Source organism: Salminus brasiliensis, chromosome 9, assembly GCF_030463535.1.
Source record: "Salminus brasiliensis chromosome 9, fSalBra1.hap2, whole genome shotgun sequence".
Classification (NCBI taxonomy): domain Eukaryota; kingdom Metazoa; phylum Chordata; class Actinopteri; order Characiformes; family Bryconidae; genus Salminus; species Salminus brasiliensis.
The window spans coordinates 22,959,676-22,977,483 of NC_132886.1; the positions used below are offsets into that span (position 1 = coordinate 22,959,676).

At 37.1% G+C, this 17,808-nt stretch overlaps 1 protein-coding gene and 1 long non-coding RNA gene across 5 annotated transcripts in view; one reads left to right on the forward strand and one right to left on the reverse strand.

Annotated features, from left to right (window-relative positions):
• dock11 (dedicator of cytokinesis 11) overlaps positions 1–17,808 on the reverse strand; it is a 62,795-nt gene that overhangs the window by 33,655 nt on the left and 11,332 nt on the right. For all 3 annotated transcript variants that reach the window (XM_072687849.1, XM_072687850.1, XM_072687851.1), the window contains exons 9-25: positions 15,461–15,540; positions 14,342–14,425; positions 14,081–14,221; positions 13,164–13,394; positions 8,581–8,703; positions 8,108–8,190; positions 7,440–7,562; positions 6,859–6,935; positions 5,594–5,778; positions 5,312–5,377; positions 4,949–5,041; positions 3,550–3,673; positions 2,045–2,166; positions 1,457–1,540; positions 1,249–1,338; positions 957–1,078; positions 199–268 (exon numbers count right to left, since the gene is read on the reverse strand). In XM_072687849.1, the coding sequence (XP_072543950.1) occupies positions 199–268; positions 957–1,078; positions 1,249–1,338; positions 1,457–1,540; positions 2,045–2,166; positions 3,550–3,673; positions 4,949–5,041; positions 5,312–5,377; positions 5,594–5,778; positions 6,859–6,935; positions 7,440–7,562; positions 8,108–8,190; positions 8,581–8,703; positions 13,164–13,394; positions 14,081–14,221; positions 14,342–14,425; positions 15,461–15,540 (1,898 nt within the window). The remainder of the gene's footprint in view (positions 1–198; positions 269–956; positions 1,079–1,248; positions 1,339–1,456; positions 1,541–2,044; positions 2,167–3,549; positions 3,674–4,948; positions 5,042–5,311; positions 5,378–5,593; positions 5,779–6,858; positions 6,936–7,439; positions 7,563–8,107; positions 8,191–8,580; positions 8,704–13,163; positions 13,395–14,080; positions 14,222–14,341; positions 14,426–15,460; positions 15,541–17,808) is intronic.
• LOC140562318 (uncharacterized) lies at positions 4,495–12,099 on the forward strand. Of its 2 annotated transcripts, none has more exons than XR_011980134.1 (4): positions 4,495–4,727; positions 5,830–5,915; positions 8,609–8,720; positions 10,379–12,099. It is a non-coding gene; the product is annotated as an uncharacterized lncRNA (long non-coding RNA). The 2 variants fall into 2 exon arrangements; XR_011980133.1 differs by having other exon boundaries at positions 10,382–12,099.

Genomic DNA, 17,808 nt, shown 5'->3' on the forward strand with positions numbered 1-17,808 from the left:
CATAAAGTCTTATTCCACTTAGAGTATTATGTAAAATAAATAAATAAATGAAATCATATGTAAATCTTTGCCCCAAATATGTTGAGGATGAGGAGAAAATTGCTAATCCCAAATAATTAAGTATTACATATGACACATGACAATACTCATATATAAGAAGTGAACCAACATGAGATCAAGGAACCAATAAAAGTGTACCTTAAGAAAAGAGCGCAGATAATGCTCCAGTTCCTCCTCGTGACACTGGGATACAATGTGAATGATTACACTGGGGAGAAACATACTCAGTTACTACTTTAGTTCTGAGTATACACAAACATTAACCTCTATTTTATTTGTCTCTTTGATCATTTTATTTTTAATTTGACCCCATTTTCTGCCCAATCTGAAAGACCAATTACCCAATCTCTGTTTGTGTAAACTGCCCCTATCACTAGCAATGCCCCCAACACTAGAAAGTTGAAGACACATCCTCAGATGTGAAATCAGCCACCACTTTTTTCAGCCACTGCTGCCCATATGCAGCAGTGCTAGGCAGCCAACAGGCTTGGAGGAATGCATCGGTTCCCCAGCTCTGAGACAGTGGCTAAAATATGCCTGTGTCGTCCAGCATCACAGTGGTTGTGATGTGGGAAGGTAGTGTCATCAACCCACCCCTGAGAGAGCAACCCCTGAGAGAGCAAGGGCAATGGTGCTCTATCTGACTCCAGCTGCAGACAGCAAGCAGCATGACCCAGGACTTGAACCAGATATCATCGGATCATAGTGGTAGTGCCTTAGTCTGCTGGACCATTCAAAGCCCCCAGTCTCTGAATTTTGCCAAAATGGCAGATACTTTACATTTCAAAATACATCAGATGGTAGATAAAATGAGAAATAACCGTATAAGTGACCTGGTAAGGGCAAGTTTCTTTATATTTAATGTTACTTTCTCCTGCCATAAAATAAAGACTGACCGTGTACAGTTGACGCCAATCTCTTGAGGCTCTTTGCTTGCTGTAGTAAGAACTTGGAAAAGCTGCACCAGCACAGTGGGCAAGAACTTAATGATGACCTGAGTCTCCACAGCATGCAGGCACTGTAACAGGAAAGAGGAAAAGAAAATATTTATAATATAACCTATATAAATAAGTTATTTCCTTTACATTACTTTACAAACTATGGTTTGTTTCCAGGTCCTTTGTTTTCTAATACAAGAGCTTTCCAAAAAAAAACATTCTCTGTGGTTTAAGTTAGAGAAAATCACACCTTTAGGTATTTAATCAGCTCTGCTGGATTCCCCTCTGAGGTCGACCTCATCAGCTGGCAGTACTGGAAGAACTTGTGAAGGTGCAAATCCTAGATTGGGTCAAAATCAAAAGCTAAGTGCCACTGTTTCTGCTATTGCATGTTTCTACAACCTTTCAAAGTGAAGACAAAACCACACTTTTTTTCCAGAAATCAAATCATTATATACCTGAGTGTAGATTGTTGATGCTGCATAGGTCTTTACTTTGAACAGCGGCTTTGCATTGTCTACCCACTTGATGTCCGGTGATGACTTGTGGCAGGAATAAAAAAAAAAATAATAATAATAATAATTAACTTCAAGCTGCATTTAGTAACATTCTGGGTCATTTTTTGCAATGTTTGTGTGCTTCTTAAAGTGCTGCACATAATTTCATTCATAAGCTTGTAATCAGTAGATTTGGCTAAATATTTAAATTATTCATTTATATTTAACACATAAAGACAACAGTAGTGCAATTTTTTAGCTTCCATTTAAAAATGAGACCAAATCCCATCTAGACTGAATGTTAGGGATTTATTTTATTAAGTTGCATGAGTAGACTAGCACAGGAACTCACCAAATACTTGTCTTATGACCCATGGAAAAATAATTAGACTTAGTCAACTAAAGAATTATTCAACTAAAAATCGAATGAGTATTTAATGGAAAGGGAAAACTCTGGTATTCACAAAGAATTGTGTTCAACAACAAAATTAGCAATTAGTAATAATAACAGATATATATAAATAGAAGGAAACTAGGAGCAAAACTTACCTTTTTGGAGTCTTGGTTCTTGTCATAGAGGTAGCCAGCTGGTAGATTAGCAGATACAGGAAGCTGTAGGTCTGAAGACTGCATCCTCCCATCCTTCAACAATGGCATCCAGGCATATCCCACTGATAAAAAGCATCAGCTGTATTGTGGATTATTCAAACAACACTGCATACACATATACACCTATACATAAACAATAGGGCTACAATTTATTATTAGTTTTGCATTTATATTGTTACATATTGTGACTGTGATATCCCTTGCAATATATTAAAGGAGATATTAAACTGGCTTTCCCTCACTTTATTGAAATGAAGAAGTAATATGTAAATGCGGCCTTGTGTAATAAGTCTTTCTGCGTTAAGGGTTTAACACTAGGGTCTGATTCCTTTGTTCCTCAAGTACCACAATAACCTGTGCTGCACTGAGATGCACTGAGATGCACAACATAGTATGCACATTTTATGTGCACAACCCTACTTCCTACCTTCTGTCACAGTCTATCTGATTTATTTATTGTACCCTGTCTGTACACATTCTAGTCTGCATTGTCTGCATTGTGTTGTACTGTCTGCATTGAGTTCTGATGTCTGTATGCACTTGTTCTGTGTTGTACTTGGGTTCTGTCTGCACTGCGTTGTGTGTTGCACCGTGGTCCTGGAGGAATGCTGTTTCGTTTCACTGTGTACTCTGTATATAGTTGAAAAGACAATAAAGCCTATTGAGTTGACTTGACTTGACTTGTACTGTGCGGGATAGAGCAGCTTTGCTTTTAAACACTGGCTTCAACCAATGCGGCTGCCAGGGGTGTTAGCGCAAAGGGTATGAACATCGAGCAATGGGGATGGTCCGGCGCTACGCCATGTCCGCTTCCACACTAGGTATGAATCATCCTTAAGCCTCCTTAAGCAGTGGGCAGTGGCATTCAGCCTTTCACTGTTTAGAACTGCCCATTCATGCTGTAGTTTTGAGGGGTGTTTCTATTGTGAGTGCTTTTTGAATGAAACACAATACAGGACAGCCAATCAGAACGGACCTCATCTATTCTATAACTCAGAAATCTCTTAAAGGCACAATAACAGAGACAGCAGGATTGACTCTGAGACATAAAGAAAGGTTGTAAAATGGTCATGTAAAGGTGACTACAGGCCGTTTTCACAACATTCAGCTGCACAAACAAGTGGAGTTGTGAGTGGATCCCAATGTAAAAACTAAATACAAGAGAAATGTAGAATTAAGGCCCTTTAAAATACACTGGAAAATTAATATTGTGGCTGCTTGGCCAGTATTATTCTGAATAATCTGTTAGATTCCATGAATGATTGAATTAATCAAAAACACCAATGCAAACACTTGTCTAGAATTGGTTTGGTGTTGCTTATAAAACGCAATAAAAACACTGCAATGTATTATAAAAGTTTTGTAATAGTCAATATTGCAATAATGAGCAACAAACAATATGCCGTGAAACGCTAATGTGCACAGGTATACATGTACACTCTTACCCAGCGTCTCCACTCCCTCTCTCTTCTTGGAGCTGGCTTTGTTGCTGAGCTCACAGCTGATGTGGTAGAAGGTGAAGAGAATGTGGTGCTTCTCATGAACGTGGACCGGCAACTCAATCTTAATCTACAGACGGATATTTAAGAAAAATCAACAGAGATCATATCACTATAATACATATAACTAATAATCAGTACCCAACTTATCATTGACAATTTTAATTTGGTATCTGTCTGAGATTATTCTCCCTTTCTTACATTAGTATATTGTTCTACCTTCCACCACTAGGTGGCATCATGGACTGGCTTCTTAGGGTAGTAACTAGGTTCATTTAAACGTAAATGAAGGTTTTGATGGGTACAAAAGTACATTAACTCAGGAAAATATTTTTTCTATGTAGGTTCCTGAGTATTTCAAATGTTAATACTTTTCTTATACTCGAGTACATTTATGAGAAAAGGAATCTGCCCGTTTAATTTCAATCATTATTATTTACTTATTTGCATTTATTTAGATTAATAGGTTCACCACCTAGACTGCTTTGCTGTTGTACACACCGCTAGCTTTTGGGCTTTATCTTTTGGTTGATCTTAGACAAGAACAGCCCTTAACAAACATTGGTTCCAATTTTGACAGATACTGGGTGTAGTCTTTTGACCACTATTTTTACTTCAAAACACATTTTTGAATAAGATTTACAACATCACTTTGTGACATCGTTAGACCCCTAACAGTTAGTCTTATTTTATATCGAAGTAAGGCTTCACACAATGTAGCATATTGAGGATTATTCACCCATTTATTTCTTATTTTGTGGGAATCCTATTAACTTGATGGAGTTTAATTCTTCCTCCCGCCACAAGATGGCATCCACAGAACATCCAACCCCTACACGAAAAAATCCTCCTGCATGGGGATGACATCCTCACTTGCTGACATCATCAGACATAGTCCAGCCTGCTACTCTTGCTTAGAATTATGAAAGGGAATTCAATATCAGACCTTCCGTAAAGGAAAAATGAAAATGAGAGTGTTCATGGCTCAAGGGTTTTTTCAGTGGTCTTGTGACTAGTCATGTAACCGGAATGGACAAAATGACCTTTGTTTGTGTTTTTTTCTTTGTGCTGAAAATGTGCTTAAAACATATTTGGATATAAAATGACTTCTCCATTTCATCAGGGTGAGTTTCAGTTTGATTCATAGATCACTCTTGTCCAGTGTTTTGCAATACCAAGAGAAACTCAAACTGGTATAACTGTATTTTAATGAAAGAGGAAGGGAAAAAAATGTGATAAACTGATTTTACTTATTTAGCAGGCAATTAAACCACACACACACCTTTATCTATATTATTTAGGGGTCCAATGTAATGCTAATACACCACGCAATAAGAAACCTTACCTCATCATAAAACTCAGGGCTTTGGTTATGATGCAACACAGCTGCAAAAGCACTAGTGGTGAAGAGTGGGCTCCCTGGCTTGCCATAGATGCACTGGAATAGATAGGATGAGCAAATAAACAGCTGTATAAAATGTCTCTTTTTGCACTAATGCACACCCAATTCAAATCCTACACACCAAAATCCCCAGTGCTAAATGATGTCTTTCAGTATACATTTTATCCAGCTAATCCATCACCATAGGCTTTAATTCAGTGTCACTGGGTTTAATTTAATAATGTAGGTAAATTCAGCTCCAGTGAATGTTATGTATAGTATTAATCAAGAGCAAAACATCATGCTGTATAAGCGATTAATGTTTACCTTCACTGGGCCTGCTCCCTCCTCATCTGAATCTCTGAACTGAACACAAACAGCAATGTTCCTTGCCTACAAGACAGAGAGACATAGATTAGCCACAGGTATACTCCTAAATTCCAAACAAATTATACTGATCACATTATTTTATGTGCATGCTTCTGTATATTATGAAGAAACACTACAGTGTGAGTGCAAGGCAGATGGACTCCTGGACTAAATAGCTTTGTTTAATTTAATCCAGTCTGTAAAATCCAAATATTACGTCTACAGCTCTATACACATTACCTTGGCAAATGTCTTTTGGTTTTCATATTTGAGCTGCTGGGGGTAGACGTAGAGGTGATTCTTATAGATGGTGAAAGGGTGATTGTACTTGGCCTCATCTGGGACAAACTCTTCCAGCTCCACAGAGACTTTCTCACATTGCTCATCAAATGGCTTCACTGGGATGTAGGATGAGTTGACTGAATCTGTAACAGGAAAATCATTATTCCACTGGATATTTTTTTGATTCTGTGCAGAGATGAATGTACTGTCTGAAAACTATGTATTCCCAAATTGGCAGCTGTACAGGAGATGGAAACAACGTCTTAACTTTCAATAAAAGGTAATGTGAAAGGTTTTATTTTTGCTTTTTATTGGTTCATTCATCATGAAATGTTCAAAAATCATGATTCAAGGTTTTCGACAGTGACGATATACATATACAAGCTACAGTACAGAAAATGGATGGAAACATATAATAATTTAATTTCTTTAAAAAATTCTCATTTACATTACAAGAGAGCATCACTTGTAGAGCAAACAGATCTTCATTATCAGAAACAGAATGTGATTTGAATTTCATGTATTTCATGCTTTTCACTGCTTGATTATAACAGATGACTTGAGATGATTAGGACAAACTGACCTGTGTTATTGCCACTTTTGAGCTAATGTCAATCAAGACAGTTTTCCTAAGCTGCACCTCCACATTTAATCCAAATGATCATGATAAATGATAATGTTTATATACATACATTATTGTTACTAAACAGATAAATTTGAAACTTTTCAATTTCCAATCACAGTTACTGTAATTTCTGCCGAAAAGCTTAGCTGACCAGTGTGCTTTCTGAACGGTATGCACAGCAAACACCCAGGAAAAAGACAGTAAACTACAAAAAGGAGCTTGATGTCCCTCTTATACTTTTAAAAACATGACAGGACTGATAAAAAGTAATCATAGTGATTGTGTTTGTATAGTCTCACTTCTCTAATATGGCACACTCATTAATTTCAGGAAAGCTGAGGAGCCAGAGCTTGATTGGACTTCATTTAAAAATGAATATTTAGTTGTAAACAAAGCCAACTAAATTTCAGAGCCCACTGGTTTGCCAATCTTCAGAGCATATATGCTAACATGCTCTCATGCTATTGAAGTATGATGTAATAAGAAGCTCGCTGCAGTGTTTTCAGGGAACAGGAAGCTGCATGCAGCCTGAGTCATCTCAAGAGCAAGAACTTGAGGTTAAATGTGTAATCCACACTGGTGGATCAGAAAGACCTACTTGACAAGTCCGGAGGCACACACTCAATGGTAACGTTCAGTTGCCCTGGAATTATCTGCATCTTGCTTTTTTCTGGTCTGTGGAAAAACAAGGATAAATAAAGTTATGGATCTGAAACAGTACTCTTAAACAAGCAGCTAGTGTTTTTTGCCAGACTCAGCTAACTTATGCATCTATTATTAACATCTCACATTTTAAAAATCAGAATCAGAAAAAATGTTTTGATATTTAGAATAGAAAAAAAATCAGATCATAAATGTAGATAAATCACAGATAGGCTGCCAGGATGTATATAACGTTAGTGTAAATGCTCAAAGATCAAATATAATATACGTTTGTGTTTTTCGGTCAGTCATAACACACAACATATTTCACATTATACCAAATTCAGCAGTTAATGTGATACTAGGAAGTGTGTCTACACCTATGTTGTTACTATACCAATATAGGTATGCCGGAAAATGAAATTCCCACACATTGCTTGTAATTTACAATAAAAACAACTAAAACACTTAAAGACTGTTCACAGTGATTGACCAAAACAGAACATACACACATGTATAACATATATACACACTCACTTTCTGATATCGAGCAGAAGCTTGATGAGATCTTCTGTAGAGACCTTATTGCTGTCCTGGCGATACACAGGGGAAAACTTTCCATCCATGTCCAAGCTACCTTGGGCATCTTTAAATACTTGCCTGAAACAATATTAATTTGCAATGTAAATATATAAGGTAAAGGTAAAGGTGCACATATTTGTACACTGTACAGCGAAATGTGTCCTCCGCATTTACCCCTCTGGTAGTGAACACACACACACACACACACACGTGTATACATTTCAACTGTAGTTGTTTTAAAGCTTTAACAAGAAGTAGTATGTAGACAGAATGTAGTCTGTAGTCCTGATCATCCAAGCCACTGGTCATTGGAAAAAATGGCACTTCGAATTTAAATGATAAAAAACAAACAACTGCCAAAACCAGTGAACGTAGAATGAAGAATTTATGTGGATGTAACACCCCATGCCACATGCAAACCATTTAAATCCAAATATCTAAACCAACTCTTATTCAAGGTATTCTTGATGAATATGCTTGGATATATTTAATATAAATATTAATATAAATACAATATATACAATGAAAATATTCCTATTACATATATGAAAACCTTCCGACTTTTTCACTATTAGCCAGCTAAATTTGTTCATCTTCATAGCATCTTCAGATGACTTGCTTACTTTGCAGCCCAGGCAAAGGGCATCCTGTATTGGCCAAGCCGCTGGCATGTCTGCTTGGCTGTCTTCAGTACCTTCTGGACTGTCTGTAGGTGACACGCACACACACAAAATACTACTGTAAAGAACTTTACACAAAAGACAGGGTAGTTTGGTGTCACCTACATCTGCATTAAATCTATGAAAAGCCAGGGCACAAATTCACAAAAATAATGATACTTTGAATATCTTCAATACAAGATTCAGTTTTAAATTCACTCAGGGACTTCAGAGTGGACTGAAAAACACATGACTTCAAGTTCCACTGTAGTCCTGTCTCTCATGCCTCAGCATTGTCAAACTCCTTCCAGTTCTTTCATTAGACACCTCTCTGGATGTGTAAGTGTGTGTGTGTGTGTGTGTGTGTGTGTGTGTGTGTGTGTGTGTGTAAATGTGCTCATGAAATATGGTTATTTATTATTGTGGAGCATACACACCTTACTCATGTCTGATGTTTTAATGTAGGGCTCAGCACAGTGAGTGATGCCATTCTGCAGTACCTTCTCCACTCGGGCCACCAAGAATATGTCTGTGTGTGGGTTGGTCACCGAGAAGACACCCTGGAAAACAAAAAGAGGTACTTATATACTTACACATTTGATATGCCATAGAGATCCACTTTTCTATCCATTTCAAACAACATATTGGCAAAATATATGCATTTCAGACTTGACTGGACAGAGGTTGCACTGAACTAGACTAAATGGATTGTAGAACTCCCTTACATGGACCCCGCCCAATCTGATACTCTATGTTTGCCCAACACCATGCCAATGGTACCACTCCACACTCCTTGGATTACCTCAGGCATGTTCCTCTTTCTTAGCATATACTGCTAACACTTAAAAGCAGCGTTGTTAAAGCTACATGTGTTCATTCAAATAGCTCTATATGACAACTGACATAACAGCAGTTCATTTTATCAACACTTTCATCAGCTGACAAAATTTACCACTGTAAAAATAATGCTAACATAACAGGCGAATCCCCATTACTAGGCTGAAAGAAATTAGCAGGACTTAACACATTAACACAGAAAGTGACTTCTCATTAACACAGAAAGTCAAGTCCTCCATAATAAGCTTTTTTTTTTTACAGAGGAGTAAATGTCACAGTAAAATACATCATATAAACACTGAATTCTAGTGTTAATAATTTTTATTCTCTTCACTGTTGCCTTTCAAAAAACAATGGAAACTTTAATAAATTGGGACTAGAACTTTTGATCTGTCTGTTTTGTTGTTTGCTGTTTAATGTTAAAATAATACAATTAAAACAAACAATAAAAACAGGGTTTAAAATATATCAGTACATTTTTTAAATAAACAAACTGGGTTATAAAGTAAAATAGGTCTTCTTTAAAAGAATAGTTCAGCTCATATGACAGCTGACAGTTTACACATGTATCTACTTTATTATTTATGATGAAGATGACTATATCATGGATATGATGACTGTCACTGATTGTGTCAGTGGTCATGAAAGGCTTATACAACAGTCATGTAGTCTTATAAGCACTGTCCTTAAATAAATGATGACCCATATATCTAAAGCATATTAAATGTAAATATTAATATGGAAAAATTATGTTGTTATGTGGTGCTTTCTGTTAAAGTTGCATACATAGTTTATGCCTGTACCAACATCATTTCATTCAAGGTAGGGAAGGTTACTCTATGAATTTATTAATTTAGCAATTGATAAATTCATAGAGTAAAAGGAGCATTGTTTCTCAGTACTTCTCATGTATCACATGCAGAGTCAGTAGTACATGCAGAGGAGTAATTCACTACACACCAACACACAGGTGCGTCCCAAATCAACATTTGGTTAATTTAGTCAACAACATTATCAGATTCAATATCTTGTATAATAAAAATCATAAAAAATCTCTATATTCTATCTGGTCATTTATAAGGCAAAGATACACTCAACACTACGCCAATATTCACCCGCTGTGTTGGGTACTCCAGAGGTTCCTGGCAAATCACAGTTATTAGAAGGCTCCAGCGAGTTTATTTTATCTAACAAGTACAATTTTGGAACATCTTGAAAACATTCACAGATATTCTAGGCATCCCCATACAGCACCCTGTATCTGACAACATCACACATGCTTCAAACAGACACCCCCATCAATCTAGATGGTAAAATCTCAAAACATCTCCAGTAGAACCAAGAGTTTATCAGCACAGAATATTAAAAGGAGCCATTCTCATTAACCCATCTTATCAGCAGATCAGCCCAGGCATCAGCTGGAGAAGCAAAGGAAGAGAAAGAGGGACTTCGCTCAAGAGGCCATCAGCAAGCCTCCCCTTACCAGGCCTTGAACTAAATAAACTATAGAGCCTGATGAAAACGATCCTATACTTAATCTGAATGTTTTTATGTTTGTGTCAAATTAAACCTACTAACATTTCCAATGAGTTAAGGTTGAAACTAATGATTAAAAAAAAAGTAATTAGTTATTTATTTAACAGACTGCAGGCTCCAGACTCGCAGTAGGCATTAAAATTCATCACAACGGAGTCATTTGTAATGCAACATTAATATTTCTCTTAACTTGAACTAAAGAGCCCAAACCATGACAAAATCCTCAACCAAACTTTTTGTAAGTTTGGCAGGTAGTGTTTTGGCTAATTTATCAGATCTGGAACAATTCAGACCAACGAGGAATAACACAATGTTTCTGCAGGCCCCTGGAGGCCAGTGGAATGGAAATCAACTGGCTGAATGTTGTTAATGCTTTAAATATACCGCCATAGGAGTTAGAGTAGGTGCATGTATAGAAGGGTGAGTGTATAAAACTGGTTCTTTCTGAGTGGTACCATGTTTTTATTGCTCTATATTATTGATGTTCAAAGCATTTTCTTGTTTTGTGTTTTGTGTTTCTGTTAAAAATCCTAAAAACATGTTAGATCACATTAATTTCATATCAAGTAAATGCAGCCATTTATGAGGCATCACACAGATTAAATGACAAAAGCTGGCAAGCCACAGGGTACTGCAGAAACGAGATAAGGGTTAGAGCTAATTATTTTACATTTTAGGTGTCATTTTCTGTCTTAATTTTTGCTGGTGCTGAAAATAAATAACTAAAACAAATAACTAATGCTGGAAATACATAAAAACATGACTCACATTAGATGATTTTTTGTCTGTATCTTTTAAGCTGTTGTTAAATAGAAGTCCTCTTGAATCTAATCTCCTTAGAAATATGTTCGGCAGCCATTTTAGAAAGGCAGCTATTGAAGAAAGGCAGCTATTGTATGTTTGTGTAGTTGCTTGTGTGAATGTTATTGTCTCTTTGAAGGGTAGCATAAGGTCAATGATACTTTTGGTATTCCCTTTTATTGGTAGGACAGAGCTGTAACTGATTGGGTTTAAGACTGGAATGACGTAATAGGTGATAGTGGGGTGGACAACAGTAAAGAGTGGATATTGATCATTTCATTAATTCTGGTAAACAGGTTTTCTGTATTGTCTGTAACTAACAAATCCTTTACTTTTTTGACTGTTTTAATGGAAATTAGTTAAAATAAAGGGGGATCTCTGCTGACCCTTTCACTTTCAAGTTATCAGGCAATCAACTGACAATCAGTTCCATCTACAATATAACTCAGAAAAAAGAAGGTGTTAATCAAAAAATTCATTGCTCTAACAAACACAACTTTTTAATAATAGAAGTGCAAACAGGAATGGCAGAAAACATCAGTGATGGCACCCTGATACCAGGGTACCAGACCCTGATAATGTGTATCTGTAGCTGATTCCAGAAGTCTGTTAGCTCATATTATGTTTGTTATTAACTTAGTGAAGCTAATAGATCTGATATTATTTGTAATTGATCGGCTGTCTGTTAAGAGTTACCATGTGCTCTGTCAGCTTGAGCAAGTCAGAGGCAGGTTATAATTCATAAGCAAATTATAATCAGAGAGTGCCATGCAGGGTTTATGTCAGAGCACTTTAGGCATAGTAGTCCTATAAAGCAAATATTGTTTAATTTTTTTTTAGCTAGATGAAGTTAAAATAAATTCATTTACACAATGTACTACTAAACAGCTCGTATTTATAGTGATCTTGTAGTTATATAAAATTTGCTGTTTCATTTATCTCTGTCTCTTCCACTCTTGCTGTCTTGCTCTCTCTTAGTAACCAGAATGCAGAGTCTTCCTCTATCAGATGGGGAAGCTGCTCTTCGGTTTTGTTGTATTAAGCTCTGGGTCACATCAGTTCCAATAAGCCACGTCAGAGTTCAGATTTTGGCAGAGAAAGCAGAAGTCTATCAGGGCGCCAATTACTATCTACTGTGCAGTAATGATCCTGTTAAATAATGCCTGTAATTTTTCAGGCTGCTTTTAACCTGGCCTCAAATGATCTAAAGCCACGCTTAGATACATACTATGGTCTACACCAAAGCTCTTAAACCCTGGTCCTGGAGGGCCAGTGTGCAGAACAGTTTGGTGATTTCCCTGCTCAAACACACCTGGGTTACCTCATCGGTTAGTTACCTGTTTGAACAGGAAAACTACCAACATGTGATGGACACCAGCTGTGGAGTGTAGCTGAAGAGCCTTGGTCTACATACTGCACACACACACACACACATATACATAGCACTATTGACTGGTGTAGATTAATGCAAAATAAATCCAACGTGGATGGAACTTCCCAGTCATGCAACAAACTCTTAACAAATCTCTCTGCACTGTTGTATTTTCTGTTTGTACCTGCTTACTAACAGATAAATAAATTATTAAACTGTATAGCTCACATGCTTGGACACATGGACACATTTTCAGCAAACTGACAGCAAAAATCAGTGACTTCACAAACACTTCATAGGTATTTTGTAGCCCCCTGAACTGAAATTAAAACTGAGGACTGGTTTTGATACGTTTTGAAGCAGAAGCAAAATGCTGTCTTTATTATTGGATGCACTGCTTCTCTTGCACAAACTCTAGTTTACATACTAGAGACAACACAAAATGCAGCAAATCTCCATGAATTCACCTCCTACCTGGGTTGGAAAGCGTAGAAGAGACTCTGAGACCCTCTGAATAATAGGTAAGCCGTTGACTTTGCCTGCATCCCCTGTCTCTCCTCCCTCCGTCTCAGTGGGGGTCTGAGGGGAGCCCTCTGATAGCATCTCTCTTACACATGGTGGATTTAGATCCACATGGAAGTCTCCTGAGATCTTGCAACCTTTGGCCACATCAAATAAAGCCAGAGTGATGAAAAAAGGTTCCACCTGGGGTCAGAAGGAAGACAAGTAAGAAAACAAGAATCAACATACACTGGTGAATGAACAGCATTCTGAAATGTTGTGTAAATTAATTTCAAACACAGTTGTGTGATTTTATGTATTTATGCAATGAAAAAGGCTTGTTGTTTCCATTTGGGCCTGCCCAACACAAAATACAACATCTACCTCAAATGCTTTTTAAGTCTGAAGGTTATTAACAGAAGTAGTGCCACAGTTTTTCCAACCACATAAATGTCTGTCAGCATTCTTCCAAAAGCTATGTGGAATCTTCTACTAAGCAGGAGTGTGTTCATTTCAGTGGCTTACAATTCTCTCTCTTTCTCTGTACAGCTGTGCCTGGCGAAGACATCTTTACATATTTCAAGTAGGAATGACTTGTCTCTTATTGATCAATGGTCTGGAGTAAGTTCATGTCTACCAAGAAAAGACTGTAAGCAATTTAATTTGGCAGTGTCTAGATGAGCATTCTGGCAGCTGTTTTATGGGAAACTCTTAACTGCTAACCTAACATTGTCTCATGTTTCGATGGTTGCAATGGTTCTTCAATTTTAACTCAAAAAAACATAACAGTAGTAGTTCTACAGAATAAGCAACAGATGGGCACAACACAAGTGCATGTTTGTCATGTGTCTGTGACTTACAAATCAGTAATAAGCTTAAAGGTCACCTACATTGGTCACAACTCCATCGTTTTTCTCACTAACACTGCCCTGCAGGCTGAAGGTCAGGTCATGGCAGCTGACCATGATGCGCCGTCCGAAGCGTTCCTCAAATGGTTTCACATCTGGCTCTATGCCTGAGAAGTCCAGTCTCTAAGGAAAGAAAAACACCATGTTGACTAGACTAGGACATCTGGCGACAGACACAGGAAGATCGTGAGGCAGCAGCAGACACACTAATGAAGGTTTGGAAAGGGCATAATAGTCACCAACCTGAGTCTCGGGATCTAGGGAAAGGATCTTCTGCCGACAATCATTCCTGTTGATTTTATTGAGCTGGTCTGTTTCTCTGTCATACTGGAGATGGGTGGGGGAAAAAAAGATAAAATAATGGCTCTCCAAACCATGCTTTCCAGAAAACAAAAGGTCTGTTAATCCCTTAAACTCAAAAGGAATATGTGTGAGTCCACTCTTTAGTTAGTAGTAGTTACTAAATAAGTCGTAGTTACTGCATTAAACTGAATGCCTGACCTTTCTCACTGAGAGCTGTGCCTATTTAAGGGTTAAGCTTTACTAGTGTTAAATTACTTTCACTTCAATCAACTATGGCAGAAGCGGTCTGTCATTGTAGTCGTGTTTTAGCACTTAAACAAACATGCTCTAGTTTTCAAGCATTCCCAAGCAACACAAGTAAAAAGAAGAAGTGAAATCAAGCTGATTTTGCGTCTAACCTAGCAAACAAATGTAGTTAAACTAACCTAGCAACTTTATTAACTTTAAGTAGTCTAAAGTTAAAGGTAATAAAGTACCTTTTTTGGCTGAGGCTGAGGGGTTTCAAGTAGTTTAAGTATGTCAATGTGTATGTGTGAGGGTGGAAATACCTCTCAAACAATGCAGCTACAGCATGTTAATGTACATTAATACAGTAATATTTACTCATTTAGCAAGAGCAATAATTAACCTTAATAGCCTATATTATAAAATCTTCTATTTTTAATGAACTACAATAGTTCAAAACTCTTTTTCTGCTTGTCATTCTGCTTGTTATCTTCCTTGACAGCAACACATTTATTTCCAATACATATTTAACTTTATTCAAAACTATATAACTCCACAACTGATTGAGAGAAGCTAGTAAGATAGTAATGGCCAGGCCACACAGAGTGAACAAATTAAATAAAAGAATTAAGTTTTTTTTTCCTTACTGTTTTAGATTTTAGCATAACATTAGAAAGATCAGCATCATATTAATAAATAAATGACAAAATAATATAATCTGCTGTCCTATAATGAAATAAACTAACTAAGGTTTGCGGTTATAAAAGCTTGTGAATTACAGTAGATGACAATAATAAATGATAAACAAGTTGTATTTTATAGAATTTAACACACCTTCATAAGCTCTGGATGAAGACTCCGTCCAAATTTCTCTACAATGCTCTCTGATTTCCCTTGGCTAACAGTGTCTGCATCTGAAAGGAAAACATGCTAATTGTATGAAACTGTGATAACAGAACGATAACACAATGTGATAAACACAATGTATGCAAACAATGCAAAACAACAGAAAAAACTACAATACAGCCTATGTAGGTACATGGCCACAGGGTATATTCTATGTTGCTACAATTGCATTGCAACAACAGCTGTTTACTGATATGTGAAACGTTCACTCGATCAGAATAATAATATTTCAGCAAGATTGTTGAAATAACCACAGGCAAAAACCTACATAAAAGTATTGCTTCATATCAGCGACACATTGCATCCTTGCTACCATTTTTGTATTCAAATTGTTAAACAATTATTTATTAACACTATAAGATAAACTGCATTCAACAGCCAAGAACACATGATTGTAACACACTCCCATGCAAAAATTCCCACAGAGAATTCAAAAGTCACTTCATATCTTTTACTGTTATATGCTAGGTTAGAAACATGTCAGGTTTTCACAGCTCACAATTTTAAGGTTAAAACATGCCATGTTAAACTAATGTGGGAAACACAGCATCTTTCCAGGAATGAGTGACTATTGTTAACATAATTCAGTCACATGTGGAAAGTGTTATTGGGCTGCTGCTGACTTCACTGTCACGGATCTTTGCCCAACGAAACTTGGAGTGTAGCCACTGCTGACAGAATGCAGGGAGCATAAACATTCAGCAAACGGAGGAAAATAAGCACAGAGAAAATAAGCGAGCACATCTGTGACTGGCGGGACATCTGTGGACGTTAAATGTTAATCTGCTGAAAATGAATCCTTTTTTTTTTCATGTTTACACGTGTCTCACAGGTTACTACCAAGTACAGGCTTCCTGGTTGAATCTAATTATTTAAACGATGCCAAATCTGATTGGTTGCACCTCATTTTGAATGACTTTTCGATTAATCGCCTGTCTGCCTTTAATGACCGTTCAGGTCATTAAAAGTGCAAAGTAAAAAGTTTTTCCATTTCCTTGTGCTGAGCTTCGGCCAACAAACTCCCACAGAACAGCAGAATCTCTCCTCAGCCCTGCAACAATCTGCCAGCGCAAGGAAAATATCCGCTCTAAGAGCCAGAAGAGCAGGATGAGCTCTGCTCCAATAAAAGGCACCATCCAGACTCATAATGGAAAAAAACACAAGCACACGCACACCCGCACATGCACAACACTACACAACTTGCAGTGGCTCTGGTAGAGGCCATTTCTTACACATGCAGCCAACTCTGAATCCAATCCTTTCAAACAACTTCCTCAGTGAAAGTTACATACCACAATTGGACAGGGAACTGAAGACTACTTAAGCGTTACCACGATAACAAAAACCAAAACTACACTGGGCTGATAATGTGTGTTGGTATCTTCTAAGCATTCTTGAATCTTGTTTATCGTTCTTGGGATCTATATATATCTATATATGCACAGTTTGAATCCCACATTTTCACTAGTAATCAGTGCAGAAATCCAGAGGGTTCTGGATTTCTGCACTGATTACTAGTGAAAATGTGGTCATTCACAATTAAAGGCAAACACAATCTAACTAAACTAATAATACAATAACAGTTGTACTGTTTATGTCTTTTATTGAGCACATTGAGTAAACATCCACAGTGCAAGCTAGAAAAAAAGTACCTCCAGGTAAACTCTTGAATTTAAGAACCTGTAAGTTCCCCTTTGGCATCAATCACCTCCACCAAATGTTTTCTGTAGCAGCAATACATTTTGAGGAGGAATTTTGAACAAATTCTCGCTGCAAATTAACATTCTTTCTTGAGAAGAACAGTTTTGTTAGTAACCAGATGTTGCATGCCTTCATTAAGTAAGCAAAGCCCCTGTGAAACCCAAATAACTGAAGTCACTACGTCAGAGGTTCACTTACGTTTCTAGCCTGCACTGCAGATATTTACTCAATGTGATCAATAAAAAGCATGAGCAGTAAAATTGCATGTGTGCTATTTAGGGCTGCAACAACGAATTGATAAAACCGATAATAATTGATTATTAAAAGTGTTGGCAACAAATTTCATTATTGATTCGTTGTGTTGCACAATATCTGTGTTACTCGCCTTGTCATATCCACTTACGTCACCTGCGGCGCTTCGTCTACGCTGGAAAAATTAAATAAATAGGAGTGAGTTGAACTTGAGCAAGTTGAATTTGCTTAAGCAGTGTTTAAATGTGCTTTATAAAAACATGTAACTTGTACACAATGGTGGTAATTAAAGATTTAAGTTTTAAGTATGAGTGAAGACACTA